Source organism: Hydra viridissima, unplaced genomic scaffold (genome assembly GCF_058129835.1).
Source record: "Hydra viridissima isolate aposymbiotic clone 2 unplaced genomic scaffold, HvirCarnegie_v1 scaffold_15, whole genome shotgun sequence".
NCBI classification, from domain to species: Eukaryota; Metazoa; Cnidaria; class Hydrozoa; order Anthoathecata; family Hydridae; genus Hydra; species Hydra viridissima.
This window is the reverse complement of record NW_028324314.1, coordinates 10,176,058-10,201,309: the sequence shown is the minus strand read 5'-3', so window position 1 is coordinate 10,201,309 and position 25,252 is coordinate 10,176,058. Positions and strand designations below refer to the sequence as shown.

General features: G+C 26.7%; 3 protein-coding genes and 1 pseudogene across 15 annotated transcripts; 2 read left to right on the top strand and 2 right to left on the bottom strand.

Moving 5' to 3' along the window:
- The first annotated feature begins 504 nt into the window (after window positions 1-504).
- Window positions 505-2,961, top strand: LOC149878606 (uncharacterized; annotated as a pseudogene). Its single transcript, XR_016447607.1, has 7 exons — window positions 505-988; window positions 1,101-1,172; window positions 1,438-1,533; window positions 1,956-2,137; window positions 2,423-2,487; window positions 2,654-2,748; window positions 2,846-2,961. The product of XR_016447607.1 is annotated as an uncharacterized LOC149878606 (transcript).
- Window positions 2,962-3,968: 1,007 nt separating this feature from the next.
- Window positions 3,969-11,331, bottom strand: LOC149878605 (uncharacterized). 12 transcript variants are annotated; one of them, XM_090072907.1, is made up of 14 exons: window positions 10,350-11,319; window positions 9,808-9,843; window positions 9,599-9,711; window positions 9,348-9,455; window positions 9,013-9,060; window positions 8,432-8,664; window positions 8,164-8,271; window positions 7,717-7,812; window positions 7,443-7,520; window positions 7,110-7,301; window positions 6,714-6,901; window positions 6,382-6,446; window positions 6,071-6,177; window positions 3,969-4,208 (listed from the first exon to the last, which is right to left on the bottom strand). In XM_090072907.1, exons 7-14 carry the CDS (start codon window positions 8,204-8,206, stop codon window positions 4,036-4,038), a joined length of 942 nt encoding a protein of 313 aa, XP_089929033.1. In that variant the 5' UTR covers window positions 8,207-8,271; window positions 8,432-8,664; window positions 9,013-9,060; window positions 9,348-9,455; window positions 9,599-9,711; window positions 9,808-9,843; window positions 10,350-11,319; the 3' UTR covers window positions 3,969-4,035. The 12 variants fall into 12 exon arrangements, with proteins under 12 accessions (XP_089929033.1, XP_089929032.1, XP_089929038.1 ...); XM_090072906.1 differs by having other exon boundaries at window positions 9,599-9,657; XM_090072912.1 differs by having other exon boundaries at window positions 7,110-7,274; window positions 9,599-9,843; window positions 10,350-10,406; window positions 10,547-11,319.
- Window positions 11,332-17,436: 6,105 nt separating this feature from the next.
- Window positions 17,437-19,209, bottom strand: LOC149878604 (uncharacterized). The gene is made up of 4 exons (XM_090072917.1): window positions 19,072-19,209; window positions 18,647-18,950; window positions 18,167-18,263; window positions 17,437-17,945 (listed from the first exon to the last, which is right to left on the bottom strand). The coding sequence occupies exons 1-4, from the start codon at window positions 19,083-19,085 to the stop codon at window positions 17,551-17,553; spliced, it is 810 nt and encodes a 269-aa protein (XP_089929043.1). The 5' UTR covers window positions 19,086-19,209; the 3' UTR covers window positions 17,437-17,550.
- Window positions 19,210-23,001: 3,792 nt separating this feature from the next.
- LOC149878603 (uncharacterized) lies at window positions 23,002-24,696 on the top strand. Its single transcript, XM_090072916.1, has 4 exons — window positions 23,002-23,061; window positions 23,183-23,486; window positions 23,870-23,966; window positions 24,188-24,696. The coding sequence occupies exons 1-4, from the start codon at window positions 23,048-23,050 to the stop codon at window positions 24,580-24,582; spliced, it is 810 nt and encodes a 269-aa protein (XP_089929042.1). The 5' UTR covers window positions 23,002-23,047; the 3' UTR covers window positions 24,583-24,696.
- Window positions 24,697-25,252: the final 556 nt, after the last annotated feature.

The window sequence follows — 25,252 nt, the reverse complement described above, 5'->3', positions numbered from 1 at the left end:
TGCTTCTTGGGAAGCTTAGTATGTTTTAATTAGCAAACTATTTAAATAAAAATATGTCATTACATTATATTTTATATATATGTATATATATATATATATATATATATATATATATATATATATATATATATATATATATATATATATATATATATATATATATATATATATATATATATATATATATATATATATATATATGGCCAATTCCACGTAAAAGAGGAAAAAAAAAAAAAACTTCACGGTGACATATAATAACCGCATTAAATTTATTTTCCAACAATTTAAAAATACTTTTAAGAAAAAATTTATTAAAAAAATCATTTTATCATACTATAACATACTTTTAAAGTTGTAAGGGTTACATGAGCATTTTTTGACGTTTACATATAGTCATGTTGTGAAGCGTTGAAAAAAGATTCAGTGCTGCTTTATTAAATAACTATTACTTCTAAGTTTGACTAAAAGGCAAAATTAAACATTATGCATAACCCAGCCGGCATCTTTACGTTGTTTCAACGTTGATATTAGGTTGAAGCGTTGTTTCAACGTTGGGTAACCAAATCGCAACGTTAAAATAACGTTACTATTTAAACGTTGTTCAGTAAACGTTATTTCAACGTTGACAAAAAAACTCCAACTTATTTCAACGTTTTAAAATAACTATGCGTTAGTTGGTGTTTAAAGTAAAATAAGTAAAGGCCAAAAAGTAAGTGAAATAATCTTTTAGTATGACACGGAATCAGAAAAGTTTCCATTAATAAAAGTTAAATTCTCTTCAGGTATTACATCTATTTCTTAAAGTTATTATTTTTTAAATAATGGGCTAAAAAGAAGAGCTATTGTAACTTTTTCATTTCCACAAAAAGCAAACAGGATTGTGAAAATTTTGAGTTCACAACCACAGAAGAAAAAAGTGACAATGAGAATGTTGATTTTCTTCGAAAAAGAAAATATAAAGAAAGAGAATTTCCTGATTATTTTCCAAGTAGGCATTGGTTTATATGTTGGAAATATATAAATTTCAGTTTTTATACCTGAAAATAAAAATACCTGAGTTATCATAATTTATACTATAAAACACTAACTGTATTTTATAGGTTCAGTTATCAAAGATTTGGATAAAGTGTCAATGCACCTGACCTCCAGTAGTTCATCAATTAAATCTAGAGGTAAATGTATATACACATACATACATACATACATACATACATACATACATACATACATACATACATACATACATACATACATACATACATACATACATACATACATACATACATACATACATACATTAACTTTATTAAGAAATCATATATACATTGTATATATGATTTCATAAATACAATGACATGTTATTATATCATTGTATTTATGAAATATATATTTTAATGGTTTGCATAACTTAATTTTACTTTCAATTTATAATTTTAGAGCCAAAAGTTGATGTGTATGGAAAGAACCTAAACTCACCTTGCCAAAAGTTTTCCCAGGAAGATATCAGTTCTTCTTTGTTTTCTCAAGATATAGGTTATTGTCTCATGAAATTTATTTAATTTATTTAAAATAAGATTGTGTTATTTAAAAAAAAAATGATACAATTATAATATAAAGTGTAATATTCAACTGATAATGATACAAAGTGTTGACAAAGAGCTTTTTTAATCTATGTGTTTTAAGTTCAATTTGTATAAAGAAATTACTTAAAAACAATTTACCACACAATGGAGTTTAGAAAAATGGAAATAAACTACAGAAATTAGATAACGTTGATAAGTTTCCAATGTCTGAATGCAGTATGATATTTTATATTTTAAAGTAAATTTTTATTTAAATTCATTTTTTTTTTAGAAATATAAAATTTATATAAGATTTAAAAGTTTTAAAAACTGAGGAATTTCCTTACTATTCAAATACTAAAATTCTTTTGTAAAACTTAATAAAATTTGTAGAGTTTCAAAAGAGAGTGTCGCATCTACTTACCTATATAAGAAATGAGATGTGAAATCAAAACAGAGTGACTGAGCCTGCATCTAATAGTGAATTTGTAAGCCAAATAAAGGTTATTTCATCAAAAGTGGACTTCACTGAAGTGGATAAAGCATTAGATGATGAAAAAGTCCACTCATCGCAGGTGAGTTATAATAAGTATTTTATTAAATAATTATTTAGTTATTGAACATTACCCTTTAGATAAAAAAACATTATTAAAATGGACAACGGTCCTTGAAACATTAAAAAATTCTGGAATTTTATAAGTAAAAAATTGTCCTGGAAAATTCTTGGAATTTGGAATTTGTCCTAGAAAAATCCTGGATCACTTTATTAAAATTTGTTTTGGAGATCTGAAATAATTCAATGTTTTGATATCATATTTGACCCAAACCATAATGTTAGATTTACTTTATGTTTTTTGTAGGTAAATCAGCTACAATTAATTGGTGGAATATCTTCAAAAGATAGAATACACAAAATTATGCTGAGGTAATTAACTGATAGCTTTTATCTCATTCATAATTACTTTTTACAAAAAATATTTGTTTAATAATTTTAGAAAAAAGTTATTTCATAATGAATTCAATTTAAATATTTGAAAAATTATTATTTATTTATAATCACTTCACAGTTACATTATCTTTTAAAAATTTAGAATATTTTCAAACAGTTTTATGGCCTCCATGAATATGAAATGCAAAGGTGGAAAAATATGTTTTAAGAACACTAATTTATAAAGGATTGTTAAAGGTATATCTTTAAAAGTTATGTGAAACTTTTTCATTCATTATATTATTTCAATTCTTCCTTTTTTGATTTTTACTTTATATTTTCTTTTTTTTTACAGCTTCTACTATTAAATACGATGGAGCGACAGAAACTTTGATTAATGGAATATTGTTTGACTTCCTAAAATACGCTCCATTTCAAAAAGGTGGCAGTAAAGAAAAGAAATTTGTGTAGATTTTATTCAAATATATGTAAATATATGTAATATTTAAATATATATATATCATACAAAAATGTTATCTTTTTCTTTACTAATATACATCTAACTAAACTTAACTAAAAATAGTCTAACTGTAGACTATGAGTCTACAGTTAGACTATTTTTAGTTAAGTTTAGTTAGATTGATAGTCAAATAGACACAATTAATTGAGTCAATTGAAGATTGATTTAACGTTTGGATCTAACGTTGATTTAACGTTGATAAATCAACGTTGAAAAAAACTGTCATTCTAAACGTTGTTTCAACGTAAATTAAACGTTCTTATAACGTATTTTGCGTCGGTTGAACGTTGATTTAACGTTTGAATCTAACGTTGATTTAACGTTGATGAATCAACGTTGAAAAAAACATTCATTCTAAACGTTGCATAAACGTAAATTCAACGTTAGGTTTCAACGTTAATTCAACGTTATTTCAACGCTGTTTGCCGACTGGGAATATTTTTTATAAAAACGAACTCTACCCAGCAAGCATATCAACGTTGAAAAAACGTTGAAAAAATGTTGAAATTTATGGTTGAAACGCCGTTAATTTTTGGTTAAAATGGAAACGCAAATCTACGTTGAAACCAAACGTTAGTTAAACGTTGAAAACAAACCACAGATCAACGTTATATTAACGTTGATTTAGCGTTGGTTCAACGAACATTTCTTATATGTACAATAATGTTATTGTGAGTAGAATATTCTACTCACAATAACAATATTGCATTGATAAGAAATAATGTGCGGGTGATAAGAATCATTGTATGTGCTATTTTTTCAAAGTTTATCCAAGTCTTTACTAATTCAAGCTAAATTGTGACCATTAACAAATCCTATCAAATTTCAATACAATATAAAGACTGCAATAGTTGATTTTATATATCTTATTACAGTTTCACAAATGATCTGCCCATTCGTCATTTTGCAAATGCAGATAACTAAACTGTAAATGAAAGCAAATAAAACCACAAAGATAATTTAAACATTTTTAAAACAAAAAATTATACAAAATAAAAATTATTTGGAAAACGATCTTGATAAAATCATTCTTGATCATAAATATCAACATCTTCTGTATCACCTTCTGTCATCACACTCTCCTCTTGATTTGATGCTTGCTTTCCACCATCCAAATGATATGGTGCAAACTTCAAACAATCTGTAATATACCGTCGTACATCGTCTTTTTTTATCTTAAAACATCGGGTAACTGCATCTAAATGAAAACAACTTATTAGCTTTTAACAACTATAAACGGTGTTCTAAATTGAACAAAAATTTCAACAAAAAACTTTTTTCTGACTTGATCGCCTAAGTTTTCCAAAACAACCTGTATAAGTTGTGTGAAACATGACATAAGAATAAAGATAAACATGGATGAATCCGTCAGGCAGAGATCTCAAAACATTACAGTCAAATATTCGTGCATTTTACAAGCATTAATATTAACCTTCACATTGTTTACAAGCGAGTGTAAACATTTAACGATCAATAGTGGGGAAAAAACAACTTAATATCGATCAAATTTATTTCGTTATTGTCCAAGATAGCAACTCTTTTGGATAAAGCATACATCACACAAATAAAACATATATATACATATATATATACATATACATATATATATATATATATATATATATATATATATATATATATATATATATATATATATATATATATATATATATATATATATATAAAATATATTTTAAATGACGACATCTTGTATGAGAGTTGAATAAATTTAATATATGAACTTCAATAAATACGAATTCTCTCAATACTAATTTTTTGTTTTATCTAAGAAATTTTCGCTAGATTATTGATACTTGCATCTTCAGCTTTAATTACAAATATTATTAAATTAAATTACAAACAAACATTAACGGTAATGTCACTTTTTAATGGCTTCTTTAAACTTCGCTTTAGTTTGGCTTCTTTTATATTTCGTAGGTATAAAAAGTATGGCGTCCAGAATTGCGTTTTTACATATTGACCGTCATCTAAATTCATACCTCCATTTTTAGGCCCGCATTTGTTGAACTGAATTTCGATTGCCTCTCGAACTTTTCTTTCAAATTTTTTGGGTTCTACTTTTAGCGTCTTTACTTGATCCCATTTTATATTACCTGAACATTTAATTTTATGATGGCCAATTGCATATTGTTCTAATTTTTCTTCAAAAACATTTTTTTGGTGTTGTTTTGTTCTTGTTGCTATTTTCATTTTTGTTTCACCGATGTATTTTTGTTTACACTCGCATTCTATTAGGTATACACCGGGATGGCTATTTGATGGTAGTTTTGTTTTGTTGCGCGAAGTTAGTAAAGATTGTAAAAAATATTTTTTAATAAAAAAATGTTTTTGAAGAAAAATTAGAACAATATGCAATTGGCCATCATAAAATTAAATGTTCAGGTAATATAAAATGGGATCAAGTAAAGACGCTAAAAGTAGAACCCAAAAAATTTGAAAGAAAAGTTCGAGAGGCAATCGAAATTCAGTTCAACAAATGCGGGCCTAAAAATGGAGGTATGAATTTAGATGACGGTCAATATGTAAAAACGCAATTCTGGACGCCATACTTTTTATACCTACGAAATATTAAAGAAGCCAAACTAAAGCGAAGTTTAAAGAAGCCATTAAAAAGTGACATTACCGTTAATGTTTGTTTGTAATTTAATTTAATAATATTTGTAATTAAAGCTGAAGATGCAAGTATCAATAATCTAGCGAAAATTTCTTAGATAAAACAAAAAATTAGTATTGAGAGAATTCGTATTTATTGAAGTTCATATATTAAATATATAATATATATATATATATAATATATATATATATATATAATATATATATATAATATATATATATATATATATATATATATATATATATATATATATATATATATATATATATATATATATATATATATATATATATATATATATATATATATATATATATATATATATATATATATATATATATATATATATATATATATATATATATATATATATATATATATATATATATATATGTATATATATATACTCACACACACACACATACCAATAACTCCTCTGTAAATATTTAAAGTTTGAAATCCTGTCTTTTTTATTTGTTTTGCGTTAGATCCAGTCAAATTAAACTTTGCTTGCAGTTTATTTGCCATTAACCTGTAAAGGCAAAATAAATTTAACTTAAAAAATACAGTAAAAACTATATTAACTAAATCATGATAAAATTATGCAATAAAACAACAATCGATATCTCAATTAAGATTTGAAAAAGCACACATGAATACAACTGAGTTGTTAGTAGACAGACATGTCTAGACATGTCTGTTTATATTTGATTTGAACAGGTATATTGAAATATACCTGTTTAATACATTTGTCACACATTTTTTAGCTCTGCCCCCACAAAGTCTAGAAAGTTCTTTCACCTGTAATTGAAAAGTAATTTTACAGGTTATAATATATATTGAAACCTGTGCATATATATATGTGTGTGTGTATGTATATAAATTCTTCTAATAACTTGAAAACACGCAAATCATTCAAATTTATAAAAATGGCAGACCTCTAGTAAAAAAAAAATTCAAAACATGAAAATGTTTTGAATGTTTCTTATATAAAATTTAGAATAGCTCACGCTGCCTTATTTTTCATACCCAGTTCATATAATTAGTTTAAAACAATTAAAACCTTACAAATGATTTAAACTCTTTAGGGTTTGTTAACCCTGCATCAAAGTTAATTAAATCTGCATGCTCAGTAAATGGTTGGGGAAGATGATAAACATCATCTTTATTTTCTTTAAAAGTAGGAACTAATCTAAACAGATCGTCAAGCCTTGTATTGATCTGTTCCAACTTTTGAATTCCCATCAATTGAAATGCTAAATATGAAAAGAATAAATTGATTTTTGTGTTAAAAATCTTTATCAAACTAATGTTCCAGCCTGCATATCAAAGCATCAGACTTTTTCAAGTTATCAGCATTCTAGAATGACACAACAGTGTCATTCTAGATTGCTGATAATAAATAACAATACAATAAAACAACAAAAAAACTGGCAAAAAAAGTAAGCTCAGAAACTATATTACCTTTATCATCATTGTTGTTTAAAAAGACTTCATCACGTACACTTGCAGAGTCTTTCCTTAGTGGCAAAATCAATGGGATCACTGAAGATATCATACAATCATTTTCTGGCTCAACCACAGAATCACTTCTTTGGCTATTTATTGGCATGCTAACACATGAACTGCCTGAAAATGATTTAAGTGGTAAACAACCTAATATAATTTTAGCAAAAATAGATGCTATTACAAAAAATAAACTCACAAGGACAAACCTTATAATTTTTATGAACTTTTTTTTTAACATTACATTTTCTTTATACTAATGTTGATTTTAAATATAGAATATACATTTACCTTTCTTTTTCTTTTTAAGAGACATCTCTCCTGCACTACTTTCACTTTCAACTTTGTCATTTAAGAACTTTTTAACATCTAAACAATAAAAATTTAACCAAATCCTAACAAGAACTAACAATCAATTTTACCAAAAGGACAACTGACTTGTTTACAATATATCTTTAAATACTTGATAAACATTAACAAAAAAATTAATATATTTTTTTAAAATTCATAAAAAGCTGCAATAAAAAAAATAATGGTGCAATCACAAAATTATGCAAGTGCTCACCCAAAGTAGATTTCTTTGTTCGCTCGATTTTCTTATTAGGAGGAACAGGAAGTGGGAATGTGATTTGTTTCTTATCAGGAGAACTTCGTTTGCGCACTTATAAAATTTTACAAAACAAACATTACAGTTTTTTACAAGTCTTTAAAAACAAAGGAGAATTTATCTTGCCATTTTTCACCTAGTTGTTTTAATTTTTAATTTTAAAATATAGCTTTGTAGAGCTTTAAAAAATAGGAAAACTTAACCAACAATTCAAAAGTTATGAAAAATCAAAGTTTGTGGCTAGTTTGTAAGAAATTTTTTTTGTTTGTCTTTACAATTAAAAACAATCAAAAAATACTAACAATCAACAGGTCTCATGTCTAGTTATGCAATCTAAATCCTCCTTACATTTGTAACTTTAGGAACCCTTTAAAAAGATATTTACTGAAATGTAAAAAGGTTTACCTGATATAGGAGGCTTATTACATTTTTTACTTATTACATCCATTACTCCACTGGTCTCTCCAGCAGTAACATTGTCACCATACTCATCACATACACTTTTATCATTATCTAAAGATTTCAATAAAGCAAATGAAAATATTAAAAAGAAAAAAAAAAAAAAAAAAAAAGGGGACAAATGGTGTTCAATATTAGTAAATTAAAAAAATTAACAAATAAAAAGTGTTATTGTAATCATTTTTCCTTATGTTAACACAATATTTTAAAATACCTGTAATTTTGACATATTTTAGTTTAAACTTAAGCCAATCATCTGTTGGGTCATATCTTTTTTTAATTGCTGATTCCACCTTTCAATTTGGCCAATAAACAAAGCCATTCTTTATCCAATTTGACGGAATTGTATTTTCGTACTCACAAACACCTTCTTTTGAATACTCAAACCAAACTGCTCTGGCCCACACCATAGTTCAAAGATTTTGACTGTAAGTTGGATGTTATTAGCTGATAATAAATTGAAAAAACCTGTAAAACCCTTAGCAAGAAATTTTGAGGAGAGAATTTATTCTAGTATATTCAAAGTGTTTAATTTTCTTAACAGTGCTTATTTTTTAAATAGTTATATTTTTTATCTTAGGAAACATTTTGCGAAGTATAACTAAAAGAAATATGAATATTTTCAAGCATCAAACATACTTATTAATTGTTTAATGTCAGAAAATAAAATTTTTTTGACTAATTTTCAATACAATAAAAAAAAATATAGTTTGCACATCATATTTTATTGTGAACTGTTTCAGGTTTACTCTTCAAAAAAAAACAAAAAAAAAAAAAAAATACTGCACATCATACATTCATTTGCCAAATTTGCTAGCTGATAGAGAACTTTTCCCTGGAACTCTGGAAAATACATTAAATTATTCATATAAGAAAAAGATTTTTAAAAAAACTACTAAAATTTTGGTACACTAACTTAATTTTTTTAAACCTTAAGTTTTTTTTTTGAATCTATTTTAAAATGTATGTTGTAAAAAATAGGCTTAAAAAATTTTATGCAATATTTAATCAAGGTCCATATTTCACAGTTATAAGATCCAGAGATAATGGTAAAAGAAAGATTATAGCTTAAGCAACTGCATTGGTCACATCAGACAAAATTAAAAAACTTTTAAAGTTTGATAACTTACTCGCTTGATCCATTTCATTGATTTGGGGTGCATTTGACATACAACTGCTGTTTGTTTGAAAGTTTCAGTTTACTTTTAGAGGTGGTTGTGGAAATACAGATGGTTTAACTACAATATAAAAAACCATTACATTACATTAAATATGCAAAAAGTATTTTAAATAAAAATTCATTTTTAAATAACATAAATAATATATAAAAAGCATATACATATATACAAACACCAACTCAAGCTAAAAAAATAAGTATTACTTGGTTGATCCACAATATTGTCTTTTGTAATAGGCGCTCTCTGCCTCAATAATGGAATCCTGGAATTGAATTTTCTAGTTTGCAGACAAAGTGATTGTGAAAGTACTGATGCCCTGATTATAATCAAACCCTGATTGTAATCATTCCTTTGTTTTTTCTTATTACAAATTGCTAGTTATCACTAAAATCTAATTTGTCACTCTTCTTACTTTTTCCATTAACATTAACATCAACTTCTTCATCACCTGAAAAATAAAATTAGTTATACTACAACTGTAATAAAACTAAACAGGTAAACCAGTGATATTATTTTAAATAAAAAACAAAATGTGAGTCATTATTTTGAAAATGTAGAATTTTTTTACAGTTGACTTTATTAAGAAAGAAATATGCAGTGCTGAGAAACTAGTGATTATAAAAACAAAAAAAAATTAACTTAAGTTTAATGTTATAAAGTTTTCATTCTGATAATTTAATAAAACAATTATGAAAGTATTGCTACACCTTTAAAGTGTAGCTAAGATGACCTTAGCTTTAAAAATAGCTAAGCTAAGGTGACCTTAGCTTTAAAGGTCCTCTTTTAAAAAAATCTTTTTGGAAACTATAGAACTAATTTTTCATTTTTGTTTCATACTTTTGATCTTATAATGTTATGCTATAATATTCATAGGTTATAAAACGAAATTCAAAATAATAAACAAAATACATAAGAATCAAAAAGAAAATTCAAAAGTATAAAAAGTAAACATACCTTAGGTTTATTCTTTTCTAGGTTCTTATAGGTAGATATTTCATTTGAAAATATTTTCTTTTTATTGAAGTCAGAAATAAGGAAACCAAAGAAATTGACAATTATTCAAATGAAAGCATGCAAAAAATTTATAAATGTCATTAGAATATATACTTATCACATTTTTTTGCATTATTATGTTGGGTTAAAAAAGATACTTTATAAAATATTGTTTAATTAAAATGTGTTGTATAAAAACTCCACGTTATCAACACATTTATTTGAAAAAATTTTTTTTTTATTGCAAAAAAAAATAGTAATTGTGAATGTCTTCTAAATGTGTTGTTTTGTGCCTTAAGTCATAAGGCATTTTTAACACATCTATTTAAAAAAAAGCAATAATCGCTTTTCGGAATCCGTTTAGAATTTATTCCTAAACGTTCAGATTGATTTAAATGTCATTTAACGCGATCTAAATCCATTTTAAATCAGCAAATGCCTATAGGGGAAATACATTTGCGTCGGTAAATTTTTTATTGCTATTAATAGCAATAATTATTACAACACGCGTCGATGTTAGAAAATAACTGAAAATTAACGTAGAAAAAACGTGGAAATTTTCAACGTTTGTTTTTAATGTTGAACTTACGTTGAAATAACGTTGAAACTTAGATCGTTATTTTTCAACCATATTTCAACCAAATCGCAACGTTGAAATAACGTTACGTGCTTGCTGGGTAGGTCTATAAGAAGAGCATATTAATGAAAACAAGACGTTACGACCGTCACAAAAAAAAGTCGGAAAGTTTTTTCTATGCTTCGTATCAAACTTTTTAAAACTGCAACCATGGTAAAAGTAAAGATACTTATACATACTTTATCATCGTTTAAAAAAAAAACATTAAAGTGCTTTAGATCCCCATTTCAACATGTTACTAAGTACGTTACGACCATCACGATATGCTGGTTTTCCCATCACGGCTTCTTTACTTAAAAAAAAAAAGTTTAAGTGCGAACGATTTAATTCATTTCAAAAGATTTTAATCATTTAAACCAAGTTATAATAGGAATCAGTTTTGTTTATTGTTTAATTTGCAGTTTGTTTATTCATTTGATTACTAAACTTGTTAAGGTTTTTTTTGAAACTATGAGTAACTAATGAAACTATGATAGTAAACTATTGAAAGCTTCTTTTCTCGAAAACGGAGACATTTGGAACAGCGTAAAACCTCGTGCAAAACTTATGTTAGACTTATCAACACAGACGATATTAATCTAAGGTGGGCCTTAATTGCTGATAAAATAGAAGAAGCGAAAGCCCTTACAAATATTACCAAAATGCATTTCTGGCAAGTAAAAAATGGAAAGTTTTTGGTTTCAAAATTCTCGAATATTTTGTTATGGGGTTGCGGAACAATTTTAAAATTAGTAAAAAAAATTTACTATTCTAAGATATTTTTTTCCTGTATTGGATTCCGGGCTCCTTAAAACATTTGCGAGGCATATGAAAGTAAATACTCCGAGATATTGAGTTGTATTAAATAGAGTTAATAAAACAAAAAAAACGGGGAGCATAAATACCATTAAGCGTTTGTTGCCTACTCCAAACAAAACGATCCCAGTATTGACGTAACATCATGGATAACCTAGATAATGTTATGAAATTCATATTTTTTAACATAATTTAATTGACTTTTATAATCATTCAGCTTTTATTATGTCATTCATTGCGTTATTTGTTGTTTTTCATTTTTGGCTCTTTCGTTACGACCGTCACAGTTACGACTGTCACAGTTACGACCGTCACGACAAAAAACTTAATAAAATTCTCGGAAAACTTCAAGCAAAATCTATGAAACTCGCCATATAGTAAGTTCAATGTGTAGTTAAAGAACACAGCAAAGGATTTTTTCTTTCACTGTGTAGATGGCTGCATAAAGTTTGACAAAGTATATTTGTTTAGATTTGTCAAAAAGTAAGCGTTACGACCGTCACGCTACGTTAAGTTGATTTATCAAATAAGTTGAACACTTGAATGATTTAACTTTTGCATACTAAATTATACAATAGTATTTAACATTTCTGAAAATTTTCATGTAAATACCATTCTTGGTTAATTTTTAATGGCTAAAAAAGCGTCAAATATTACGACCGTCACTTGCGTGGAATTGCCCATATATATATATATATATATATATATATATATATATATATATATATATATATATATATATATATATATATATACATATATATATATATATATATATATACATATGTATATATATATATATATATGTATATATATATATACATATATATATATATATATATATATATATATATATATATATATATATATGTATATATATATATATATGTATATATATATATATACGTATATATATATATATGTATATATATATATATATGTATATATATATGTATATGTATATATATGTATATATATATATATATATATATATATATATATATATATATATATATATATATATATATATATATATATATATATATATATATATATATGTATAGTTCAGAAAATAGATAAGTACACAACTTGATTTCTTTTTGTTGCTCCAAAATGTTCTTTTGTGAAACTTTCATCATCATTTTCCCAATTGCATTATCCTTGATTTTGTTGTTGTTTCTTTTACAGCTTTTTAATCAGGTAAATAATTGCCAATCCTTTAATTGGTTAAGTGATAGATTCTCTTTAGCAAAGTGGATCTACTCTTTAAAAATTATTCATATTTGCTATTTTAAAGTCACATTTAGAACACTAAAGTGTCAGAAAAGTAATAAATTAGAAGTAAATTAATTGCAATTGAAAATGACCTACTATTAATTATGAAGATACTTAAATATTAATAACAGTGATAATACTACTATACTACTGACATCTGAAAATAAACAAAACTTAAAATGAAAGTCAAATGAACTTTTTTATAAACTTTTTTCACTCCTTTTATAGTCTTAGCCAGATTTCTGGCATGTCACTATCAACCAATTTTATGCTAAAAAAGTATTGTTTTTTTGCTGATATTCTTGTTTGGAGTGGAAAAATCTCGTAATTTTTAAAAGTATTTTTGGTTGATGAAAATATTTGCAAAAATCTGTCCATGCACCAACTACTTTTTTAGACACCTAGAAGTATCAGAAGTATATGTTTTTCCCATATTAACAGTCCATCCTAGATTTTGTCTGAGATTTTTTTGGCATTGGTCTTGGAAGAACTGATTTTTACCATCTCAATTTCAAGGTATCATTGACGGTAGTATCGTGCACCCAAGACATCCGAGTACTATAAATCCGAGTAATAAAAGATCCGAGTAAAATAAATTATTTGTTGTTATAAGATCTTATTTAAAAACACACTGTAAAATCTTCATAGAAAAAAAAAAAACCATTGTCTTACACTATCTTTTTGAATATTTAATCACTAGGAATGAACCAGTAGCATATAACTAAAATGCTAATTTGCAAGTTGTTGCCACATGCACGTCTCAAACACTAATTGTGTCTAATTTCATATGCATTTCCTGGGTTAGAAAAATGGTGTCATTAAATACTGTTTGCAAGGATAGTTAGAACTGCATTTGACTGCATGTGTTAATGAATGTCTAAAGTTTGTTAAATACCTGGTCAAGAAAACTCAGCTATTGAATAAATTTTTAAAAAACAAATGACTTTTAAATACATTTAGGTCATTAAATCCGAGCTGATAAATTTCTTTAGAAGAATCTGCAATGACCGGGCAGATTAAAGAAAAAAGATCCTTTCTATTTTATTACAATTTAGCATGTACTTCACCAGACGTTTTTATAGGAATGGTCCGTCAATTGCTCCATTGAAAATCTTCGAATTTGTATAAAACTAAATAGTGTTTAATAATAATACATTTTTTCCTTCAAAAGATAATTTTAAAGTTTGCAGAAAATAGCAAAATGTAAGTTAACATTAAAGCTTAAAATCATCTTCGCAGAATTAATAAAGTAGCAACTTCTGTTGGAAACTTTATGCACTGATGTCTTCTTTAAACAATTTAGATTTAAAGGTTCTATACAAATCGACAAACTGTTACAGATTAACTTTCAGCTCCTTTAAATATTACTTCTATAAAGAGTATTTTTTATTAAATTATATTATTTTATAGATATAGTATTTCATTTATCGTTATTTGAGCATCTATTATTTTATTTGTTGTTATAAGATCTTATTTAAAAACATACTGTAAAATCTTCATAGGAAAAAAAAACCATTGTCTTACACTATCTTTTTGAATATTTAGTCACTAGGAATGAACCAGTAGCATATAACTAAAATGCTAATTGCAAGTTGTTGTACAGTTGATAGAGGATGCCTCAACTATTTTTAGTGTCGCTGACAATATCATTAGCTTGTATTAAAAGTTTCTTGTGAAAATCTGTATCACCTTCTAATTTCTATATTGTTTCTAAAGGAATAGCTTGTCAATAACAAGCGTTGATTTGTGATTTGGTTTATTTCTTCTTCTTCCTCCAAAATGAAGCTCATACTATAGTATGAACTTATAATTCATATTTGAATGCTTTAAAATAACAAAATCTTAACTAGTTGTCAGGATTTTATAATGCTAAATTGTTCAACATTTTAAAGTGTTCATAATTATCTTATATTAGCATCATAACTTATGAACAATGGATTATAGCATTTGGCATAAAGGATGCTTAAATAAGATTTTTATTTAAAAAAAGTACAACTTTACAATTGTTATAAAAACACACGTTTTGACAATGGTACAAAAGAGTTTTCTGCAATTAACTTGACAATCATACTTTCACAATGTAAAATCCCAAACTAATTACGTCAATATACCTAACTAACTAAATTTGATTGGTAAAAACTCGTTTTTATATACGGTTTGCTTTCTACTGTGACAATTTTTCCAGCTTGCATCCTGCAGTATCGCGAACAGCTGTGCACACGCAGTGTAGATGGAATAGTTTGGAAATACGTAGTCAGAAAATGAAAAGACTGTAAACATTTGTAAAAGCAGAATACTTGAGAAATCAAAACTAAGGTTGTGGATGATTACTTAAATGACGTACATATGAATTAGTAGCGCTGGCAAAAGTTGTTTAGTGTCGCAAGAAGATATACAAAAATAGTTGGATATTAGAACTCATGGAGACATGGTTCCCAAATATCTCAGCGAAATCATTTGGATGCAGAGGTTAAGAGAGCATGTATCTTTTCACTTTTTGGATCAAGTTGCAACTAACTAACCAATAAATTAGATGTTCATAAAACTATTTCCCTTTTTTCAAATCATTCCTACTTAATTTGGCATCACAACTCATTATTTATTGGTTAATATTTGTCTCCATATTTTAATGAATAAATTTAGTGGCTTTTCTGTTTGTTATATTTTAATTCATTTTTTACATCCTTGTATTTTTTTACGATTGTAAAAACTAGGTATATATATTTAGTGGGTTGAACTAATGCTTTTAAAACTTTCACTAAGAAGTTTCAAAATTGAATTAAAAGTAGCGTCGTTTTTGTACAAAAAATGGAATATTCAAACATGAATTAGAGGAATGATTCGTTAAGAAATAGATACCATTTTTTTCCGTTTCAGACATGGATCTTAATTGCTACTTTAAAAAAGATAGGAGGTTGCAAAGCAAGACAAGCGCCATCTTAGCAACCTGAATATTGTAGGTGAACTCAGTTGTTTTACACTTGCCACTTTTTGCAGTTTAGAATTATTACCATCGTTAGCTATGACTTTCAACCGAGCAATAATTTTACATTTATAATTTCAATTTTTTTTGAATTTCATAGTATATATATTTTTTGATTTCTTCTTAAAATTTATTAATAGTTAATAGAAAAAAATAAACTATACTATGAGTTGAAAATATAAATAATTCTTTTTTATACCAATCAAGACACCCCAAACTTTTTCTGGTTTTTTCCAGAAGCTAAAGAATTAAATGTTAAACAAGATGCACTTCTTCTAATGGTTGTTAAATGAACTCAAGTTTAAAGACGCAGGCTAAAAATTGAAAATTATTAACGAAAATATTCAATACACAACAGTATTACATACAGGAGTTATAAAATAGTTTTAGTATGTAAAAAAACATTTCTTTCCATTACACTTTTTGGAATAAAAGACTGAATAGCATGGTAAAACACTTCTTCTAAAATGGGGGCCTAAAACCTGAAAAACTGCTATGTTAGTTAATTAATAAAAAAAAGGTAACACTTTTCAAAAACCGCTGAAGCAATACCAAGATAATTAGAATACAAAGTCAAAAAGAAAACGAAAGCCGGTGTAAAACATTTAATAGCTTTCTTTGAGGAACAGATGGTGCGAAGGACTTCTATGCCTGTGTTCTTGTATGATGAAGATGATGAGTTTGACGAAAATGAATTGGTTCTTTAAATTAGATAAAAATATTCAACTAAACTTTTGTCTTTGGTATTGTAAAATGTAAATTTATGTGCTAAAAAAATTTTAATAATTAGTCTATTTAAATAAACTTTTGTCCAAAAAATTTAGGGGATAAACTTTTATCCAAACTTTTGTGAAACTTTAGATGTTTTGAAAAAAGCTAAAGAATATTTTGTTTTGCTTACAAATAGTTTGTTGGCAAAGAAATAATGAACTTTGCTTTTATATACTCCTGAATGTAGAAATGGTGAAAAAAAAAGGAATTTAAAAATTTTAAATGGCTTTACTGAAAAGTTAGGTATTTGAACTTGTACTGTTAAGGCCCTGGATCTCTAGAGTTTCGGCCTAAAAAAATACATTTTAAGAAAAAATATTTTTTCAAAATCCGTTCTAATTAGGATCAGTGACGTTCGATGGTCGTTTGTTATTAGAAACCGAGTATTCAAAAATACAAGTTTAAACTACACTTTAAAATTAAAACTATTTGGCAGTTAAATGATCAAGAATTAAAAGAAATAAAGAAAAAAGAAAATAACATAAATTAAAAATGAATGTGTTGCTAGAATAAATTTAAATTTTTACAAAACAAGTTGTAAAAATTTAAATTTATTCTAGCAACACATTCTATTTTTATTGAGCGCGATATTACTGACATGCTTACAGTGAAAATTGCAGTTATCAAAAACCTCTCCTGTTTTAAATACAATTATGATATGAGATTAAATAATAATATAACAAATGATTCTATCGACTTTTTTAAACATATACCTCCACTTCACCAATGTTTATTTCAACGTCACCTGGTGTTTTAGTAATGTAAACGTAATTTCCATAACCTGAATAGTCGAAGGTTTGTTGCATGCTGCTTGACATCAAGCCAACTTGAGTGGATTCCTCTATCTTACTATTTACGCCAACTAATAACACACAACCATTTAATCTATCTTGGCAGCAATCGTTTCTATTGTAAACGGTAATATGTTTGAGTTGATACACAAACCTTAAGTCAAGTAATAGCCAGTTTACATTGCCATATCCTGTACTAAAGAAGCTGTTATAATCTCCATCAACGGCATTAAAAGGGTGGTACAATGTCAAGGAAAAAAATGAAGATGCCGAACCTATAGCGCTCCTCGCCACATTTAACAAATCTAATTTAAAAAGATTATATATTAAAAGTATATAATCTTTTTAAATTAGTATACTTAAATGAATTACAAGAATTACAACAAGAAAGACTTATGTACCTTTTTTTTTTTTTTGAAAATATAGAAACTTTAATTACACCCCTTTTTTGAATGGATAATAAACCTTACTTACACATAATGTTAGTAATTGGACATTCGGGAGCGTGAATGAAATATAGACTTACTCAAACAAACATAAGTGTGTTCCATGCTATTTGTGCAAACATCTCTGCAATTTTCCTTTATTTGGCATGGGTTGTTATTTTTACAAACCTCTCCAACCTATTCAAAGTAATTGGTAAGTAAGCTTTCAGTGTTTGTAAATAAAGTTGACGTTTGGTTTTTGATGATTTGTAAAAACTCAACATATAAACATATACAGGCAGCATTAATAATAATGGTTTTATGTTCTTAACCAGTCATTCTTTGAATTAGAAAATCTGTCAGTTTTACATAAGACTTTTTGTGATTTTATCAGAAATATTGCCGTACTTTTAAACGCCTATAAGTTTTTCTATGTAATTAAAAATATTTATGCAGATGAGTAAATTATGATTCAAATAAAGATGCTTTTTTTTTTTTCTTTTTTTTTTATAAATCTGTATTTTTTGAGTAGTTAGAGGATAAAAAAAGGAAAGAAAAAATTTCTTCAAAACTAAAGTTACGTTTTGATTGTATCCAGAATTTGAATCTAACAAGTCCCATTCATCGTCAGCTGTTTTATTATTGTTGTTTGATGACATCAGCTCGCATAAACCGTCAGCTCTTTTATGGTTAGCAAAAGTGCACGCAATATTTTTTAAACAATGGTTTCCACATTCAGTTCTGCTGGTTGAAGTAATCTTTTTAATAACATTCCCGCTGAAGTAGTTTTTTTCAAGCAAACGAAATTGTGCAAAGTAAAGGCACGGCAGACGACGAGTAAGAAAACAACTGACACGACATATGCATAAAATGTGGATTAAGATGCTATTTTGAAGAAAAAAAATTGCATGAAAATTTAATTTTAAAGTTTTAAACAAAATACTTCAAGCTATGTCCCAGAAACTTGATATTAAGAAGTTATTCTTTCATAGAAAAGACAACTTACAGATGAATCTTCATTTCAATTTGCAGATTAGTATTTTTCCTTTTTAAATTGAGACTACAAAAAAAATTCTTTTCCTATAGTAAATAGTTGTAAATGATAAATGGATATATCATAAATATGCAATATATATTCAAAAAGCCATATCAAAATCTCATTAAACGTTCTTCCAAAGTTTATTTGGCATTTTGAAAAAAAAGCTCAAAGGATTTATAGTCAATATTCCTTACTTTAAAACATCAATAAATGTGGTTATTGATGACGAAGATTTTCGCCTATTTAAAAATTATTACTAGTGTCTCTGGCCTTTTTCGAACAATCCCAAACTTTTTTTTACATGCCCGTCTTTTTTGTACCATGCGTGACTTCATAAAATTCTTATACCTCCTATTCAATAAATACATTGCTATTCTTAAATGAATTGTTTACTGAGGAAACAAATTATACTTGTGGAGCGCTGTTTTCACGTGGTCAAACACTGATTTATACATTTTTGTTAAAACTGGTTGATGACAGTACTGGACACGATATAGACTTTAATCAAACTTCTATTGTAATATCAAAACTTATTGTGCTAAAAGAAGCGTTTATTAACAGATAAAATTATTGCCTACTTAATATTAGCAACATATTCAGCAATAGCAATCCAATCATTGGATATTTTTAGCTTTAAGTCTCAATTTTTGACGAGCTTTTGTTTTGACAAGCTCAGTTTGAATAAAATTTCAATATGCTTACACTGATAGTCGATTGCTCCCTCTCATTCAATATTGTTGAGTCAAAAGGTTTTAAAAGGTTCATGGCTAAAAGGGAGCCAAGTATGACGATTAAGTTAGCACGATTATGACATTTTGATGATGTATTAGAGTGGATATATTATAAAGTCTTGACATCATAATTGAGTCTTGACGTCATTAATTTTTGTATTTTTTTTTTGTGAAAGGAAAGAACATATTTTAACTTTGGGTTCACTTGCTGTTGAGCGACATTTTCAAAAACTGGTCAATTACGTTAACTAATTTTTATAAATTGTTTTTTATGTAAAACCACAAAATATAACATTGATGAAAGATATTTAACATAGATGATTTCAATTGTTTTAATAACAAACTTAAAGAACATAAATATAGTACGGTTTTAATCATGTGGCGTACGTAACAAAAAATGTTCACGCGAATTTACACTTACTCGGTAACGAACTTATTAATTTGTTATAGCTACTCCATTGAATTTTTAATCAATCTTTTCTTGTGTTTTGCAAACGTCTATAAAAATCAATGGTAGAAAACAATTATGATTACTTAAAAAGTATATTTAGTTAAAAGAAAGTAGCTATATTTTAAAACATTGCTAAAGCGGTTAATAACTCGTTAATAACTGATTAGTTACTGGTTAGCAAATGAAGGCAACAGGGGCCAATGCTATAAACATTTCTAAGTTTTTTTCGAGAAAAAAAATCTTTCGTAAAAACGCAATTTTTTTAGTAAATTATTTTTTCGTAAAAAAATGCGTAAACTCGAAGAATTTATCGCGGTTTGTATTTTTTTCGGCCATTGCTATAAAGCATAAAACGTATACGTCACTAAAATTCACGGACTTTTTTTATCCGTAACACTCCATTTATAGCAATTTTTATTTTAACTTTTATTTAGTAGGCCTACTTAATAAACTTTATTAGTTATTAAGTAGGCTGTGCTGTCTATTCTATTTTTATAAGTATTTTTACATTCTAGTATTTGGTGTTTAAAAAAACTGTGTAAAATTAAAATAGGAACATGGATTTAATTTTTTCGAATAAACACTTAGATTTCGAAGTTTATATCATCTGTTGTACAAAAAGAGATATTAAAATCAGGAACATCGATTCCATATACATTTATTGACTTCCTGTCAACAATGTCTAAAACAACATTATCTAATTCTGTGGGTTGTCTCCCTGCAGCACCTTTATATATATATATATATATATATATATATATATATATATATATATATATATATATATATATATATATATATATATATATATATATATATATATATATATAAAGGTGCTGCAGGGAGACAACCCACAGAATTAGATAATGTTGTTTTAGACATTGTTGACAGGAAGTCAATAAATGTATATGGAATCGATGTTCCTGATTTTAATATCTCTTTTTGTACAACAGATGATATAAACTTCGAAATCTAAGTGTTTATTCGAAAAAATTAAATCCATGTTCCTATTTTAATTTTACACAGTTTTTTTAAACACCAAATACTAGAATGTAAAAATACTTATAAAAATAGAATAGACAGCACAGCCTACTTAATAACTAATAAAGTTTATTAAGTAGGCCTACTAAATAAAAGTTAAAATAAAAATTGCTATAAATGGAGTGTTACGGATAAAAAAAGTCCGTGAATTTTAGTGACGTATACGTTTTATGCTTTATAGCAATGGCCGAAAAAAATACAAACCGCGATAAATTCTTCGAGTTTACGCATTTTTTTACGAAAAAATAATTTACTAAAAAAATTGCGTTTTTACGAAAGATTTTTTTTCTCGAAAAAAACTTAGAAATGTTTATAGCATTGGCCCCTGTTGCCTTCATTTGCTAACCAGTAACTAATCAGTTATTAACGAGTTATTAACCGCTTTAGCAATGTTTTAAAATATAGCTACTTTCTTTTAACTAAATATACTTTTTAAGTAATCATAATTGTTTTCTACCATTGATTTTTATAGACGTTTGCAAAACACAAGAAAAGATTGATTAAAAATTCAATGGAGTAGCTATAACAAATTAATAAGTTCGTTACCGAGTAAGTGTAAATTCGCGTGAACATTTTTTGTTACGTACGCCACATGATTAAAACCGTACTATATTTATGTTCTTTAAGTTTGTTATTAAAACAATTGAAATCATCTATGTTAAATATCTTTCATCAATGTTATATTTTGTGGTTTTACATAAAAAACAATTTATAAAAATTAGTTAACGTAATTGACCAGTTTTTGAAAATGTCGCTCAACAGCAAGTGAACCCAAAGTTAAAATATGTTCTTTCCTTTCACAAAAAAAAAATACAAAAATTAATGACGTCAAGACTCAATTATGATGTCAAGACTTTATAATATATCCACTCTAATACATCATCAAAATGTCATAATCGTGCTAACTTAATCGTCATACTTGGCTCCCTTTTAGCCATGAACCTTTTAAAACCTTTTGACTCAACAATATTGAATGAGAGGGAGCAATCGACTATCAGTGTAAGCATATTGAAATTTTATTCAAACTGAGCTTGTCAAAACAAAAGCTCGTCAAAAATTGAGACTTAAAGCTAAAAATATCCAATGATTGGATTGCTATTGCTGAATATGTTGCTAATATTAAGTAGGCAATAATTTTATCTGTTAATAAACGCTTCTTTTAGCACAATAAGTTTTGATATTACAATAGAAGTTTGATTAAAGTCTATATCGTGTCCAGTACTGTCATCAACCAGTTTTAACAAAAATGTATAAATCAGTGTTTGACCACGTGAAAACAGCGCTCCACAAGTATAATTTGTTTCCTCAGTAAACAATTCATTTAAGAATAGCAATGTATTTATTGAATAGGAGGTATAAGAATTTTATGAAGTCACGCATGGTACAAAAAAGACGGGCATGTAAAAAAAAGTTTGGGATTGTTCGAAAAAGGCCAGAGACACTAGTAATAATTTTTAAATAGGCGAAAATCTTCGTCATCAATAACCACATTTATTGATGTTTTAAAGTAAGGAATATTGACTATAAATCCTTTGAGCTTTTTTTTCAAAATGCCAAATAAACTTTGGAAGAACGTTTAATGAGATTTTGATATGGCTTTTTGAATATATATTGCATATTTATGATATATCCATTTATCATTTACAACTATTTACTATAGGAAAAGAATTTTTTTCGTAGTCTCAATTTAAAAAGGAAAAATACTAATCTGCGAATTGAAATGAAGATTCATCTGTAAGTTGTCTTTTCTATGAAAGAATAACTTCTTAATATCAAGTTTCTGGGACATAGCTTGAAGTATTTTGTTTAAAACTTTAAAATTAAATTTTCATGCAATTTTTTTTCTTCAAAATAGCATCTTAATCCACATTTTATGCATATCTCGTGTCAATTGTTTTCTTACTCGTCGTCTGCCGTGCCTTTACTTTGCACAATTTCGTTTGCTTGAAAAAAACTACTTCAGCGGGAATGTTATTAAAAAGATTACTTCAATCAGCAGAACTGAATGTGGAAACCATTGTTTAAAAAATATTGCGTGCACTTTTGCTAACCATAAAAGAGCTGACGGTTTATGCGAGCTGATGTCATCAAACAACAATAATAAAACAGCTGACGATGAATGGGACTTGTTAGATTCAAATTCTGGATACAATCAAAACGTAACTTTAGTTTTGAAGAAATTTTTTCTTTCCTTTTTTTATCCTCTAACTACTCAAAAAATACAGATTTATAAAAAAAAAAGAAAAAAAAAAAAGCATCTTTATTTGAATCATAATTTACTCATCTGCATAAATATTTTTAATTACATAGAAAAACTTATAGGCGTTTAAAAGTACGGCAATATTTCTGATAAAATCACAAAAAGTCTTATGTAAAACTGACAGATTTTCTAATTCAAAGAATGACTGGTTAAGAACATAAAACCATTATTATTAATGCTGCCTGTATATGTTTATATGTTGAGTTTTTACAAATCATCAAAAACCAAACGTCAACTTTATTTACAAACACTGAAAGCTTACTTACCAATTACTTTGAATAGGTTGGAGAGGTTTGTAAAAATAACAACCCATGCCAAATAAAGGAAAATTGCAGAGATGTTTGCACAAATAGCATGGAACACACTTATGTTTGTTTGAGTAAGTCTATATTTCATTCACGCTCCCGAATATCCAATTACTAACATTATGTGTAAGTAAGGTTTATTATCCATTCAAAAAAGGGGTGTAATTAAAGTTTCTATATTTTCAAAAAAAAAAAAAAGGTACATAAGTCTTTCTTGTTGTAATTCTTGTAATTCATTTAAGTATACTAATTTAAAAAGATTATATACTTTTAGTATATAATCTTTTTAAATTAGATTTGTTAAATGTGGCGAGGAGCGCTATAGGTTCGGCATCTTCATTTTATTCCTTGACATTGTACCACCCTTTTAATGCCGTTGATGGAGATTATAACAGCTTCTTTAGTACAGGATATGGCAATGTAAACTGGCTATTACTTGACTTAAGGTTTGTGTATCAACTCAAACATATTACCGTTTACAATAGAAACGATTGCTGCCAAGATAGATTAAATGGTTGTGTGTTATTAGTTGGCGTAAATAGTAAGATAGAGGAATCCACTCAAGTTGGCTTGATGTCAAGCAGCATGCAACAAACCTTCGACTATTCAGGTTATGGAAATTACGTTTACATTACTAAAACACCAGGTGACGTTGAAATAAACATTGGTGAAGTGGAGGTATATGTTTAAAAAAGTCGATAGAATCATTTGTTATATTATTATTTAATCTCATATCATAATTGTATTTAAAACAGGAGAGGTTTTTGATAACTGCAATTTTCACTGTAAGCATGTCAGTAATATCGCGCTCAATAAAAATAGAATGTGTTGCTAGAATAAATTTAAATTTTTACAAATTGTTTTGTAAAAATTTAAATTTATTCTAGCAACACATTCATTTTTAATTTATGTTATTTTCTTTTTTCTTTATTTCTTTTAATTCTTGATCATTTAACTGCCAAATAGTTTTAATTTTAAAGTGTAGTTTAAACTTGTATTTTTGAATACTCGGTTTCTAATAACAAACGACCATCGAACGTCACTGATCCTAATTAGAACGGATTTTGAAAAAATATTTTTTCTTAAAATGTATTTTTTTAGGCCGAAACTCTAGAGATCCAGGGCCTTAACAGTACAAGTTCAAATACCTAACTTTTCAGTAAAGCCATTTAAAATTTTTAAATTCCTTTTTTTTTTCACCATTTCTACATTCAGGAGTATATAAAAGCAAAGTTCATTATTTCTTTGCCAACAAACTATTTGTAAGCAAAACAAAATATTCTTTAGCTTTTTTCAAAACATCTAAAGTTTCACAAAAGTTTGGATAAAAGTTTATCCCCTAAATTTTTAGGACAAAAGT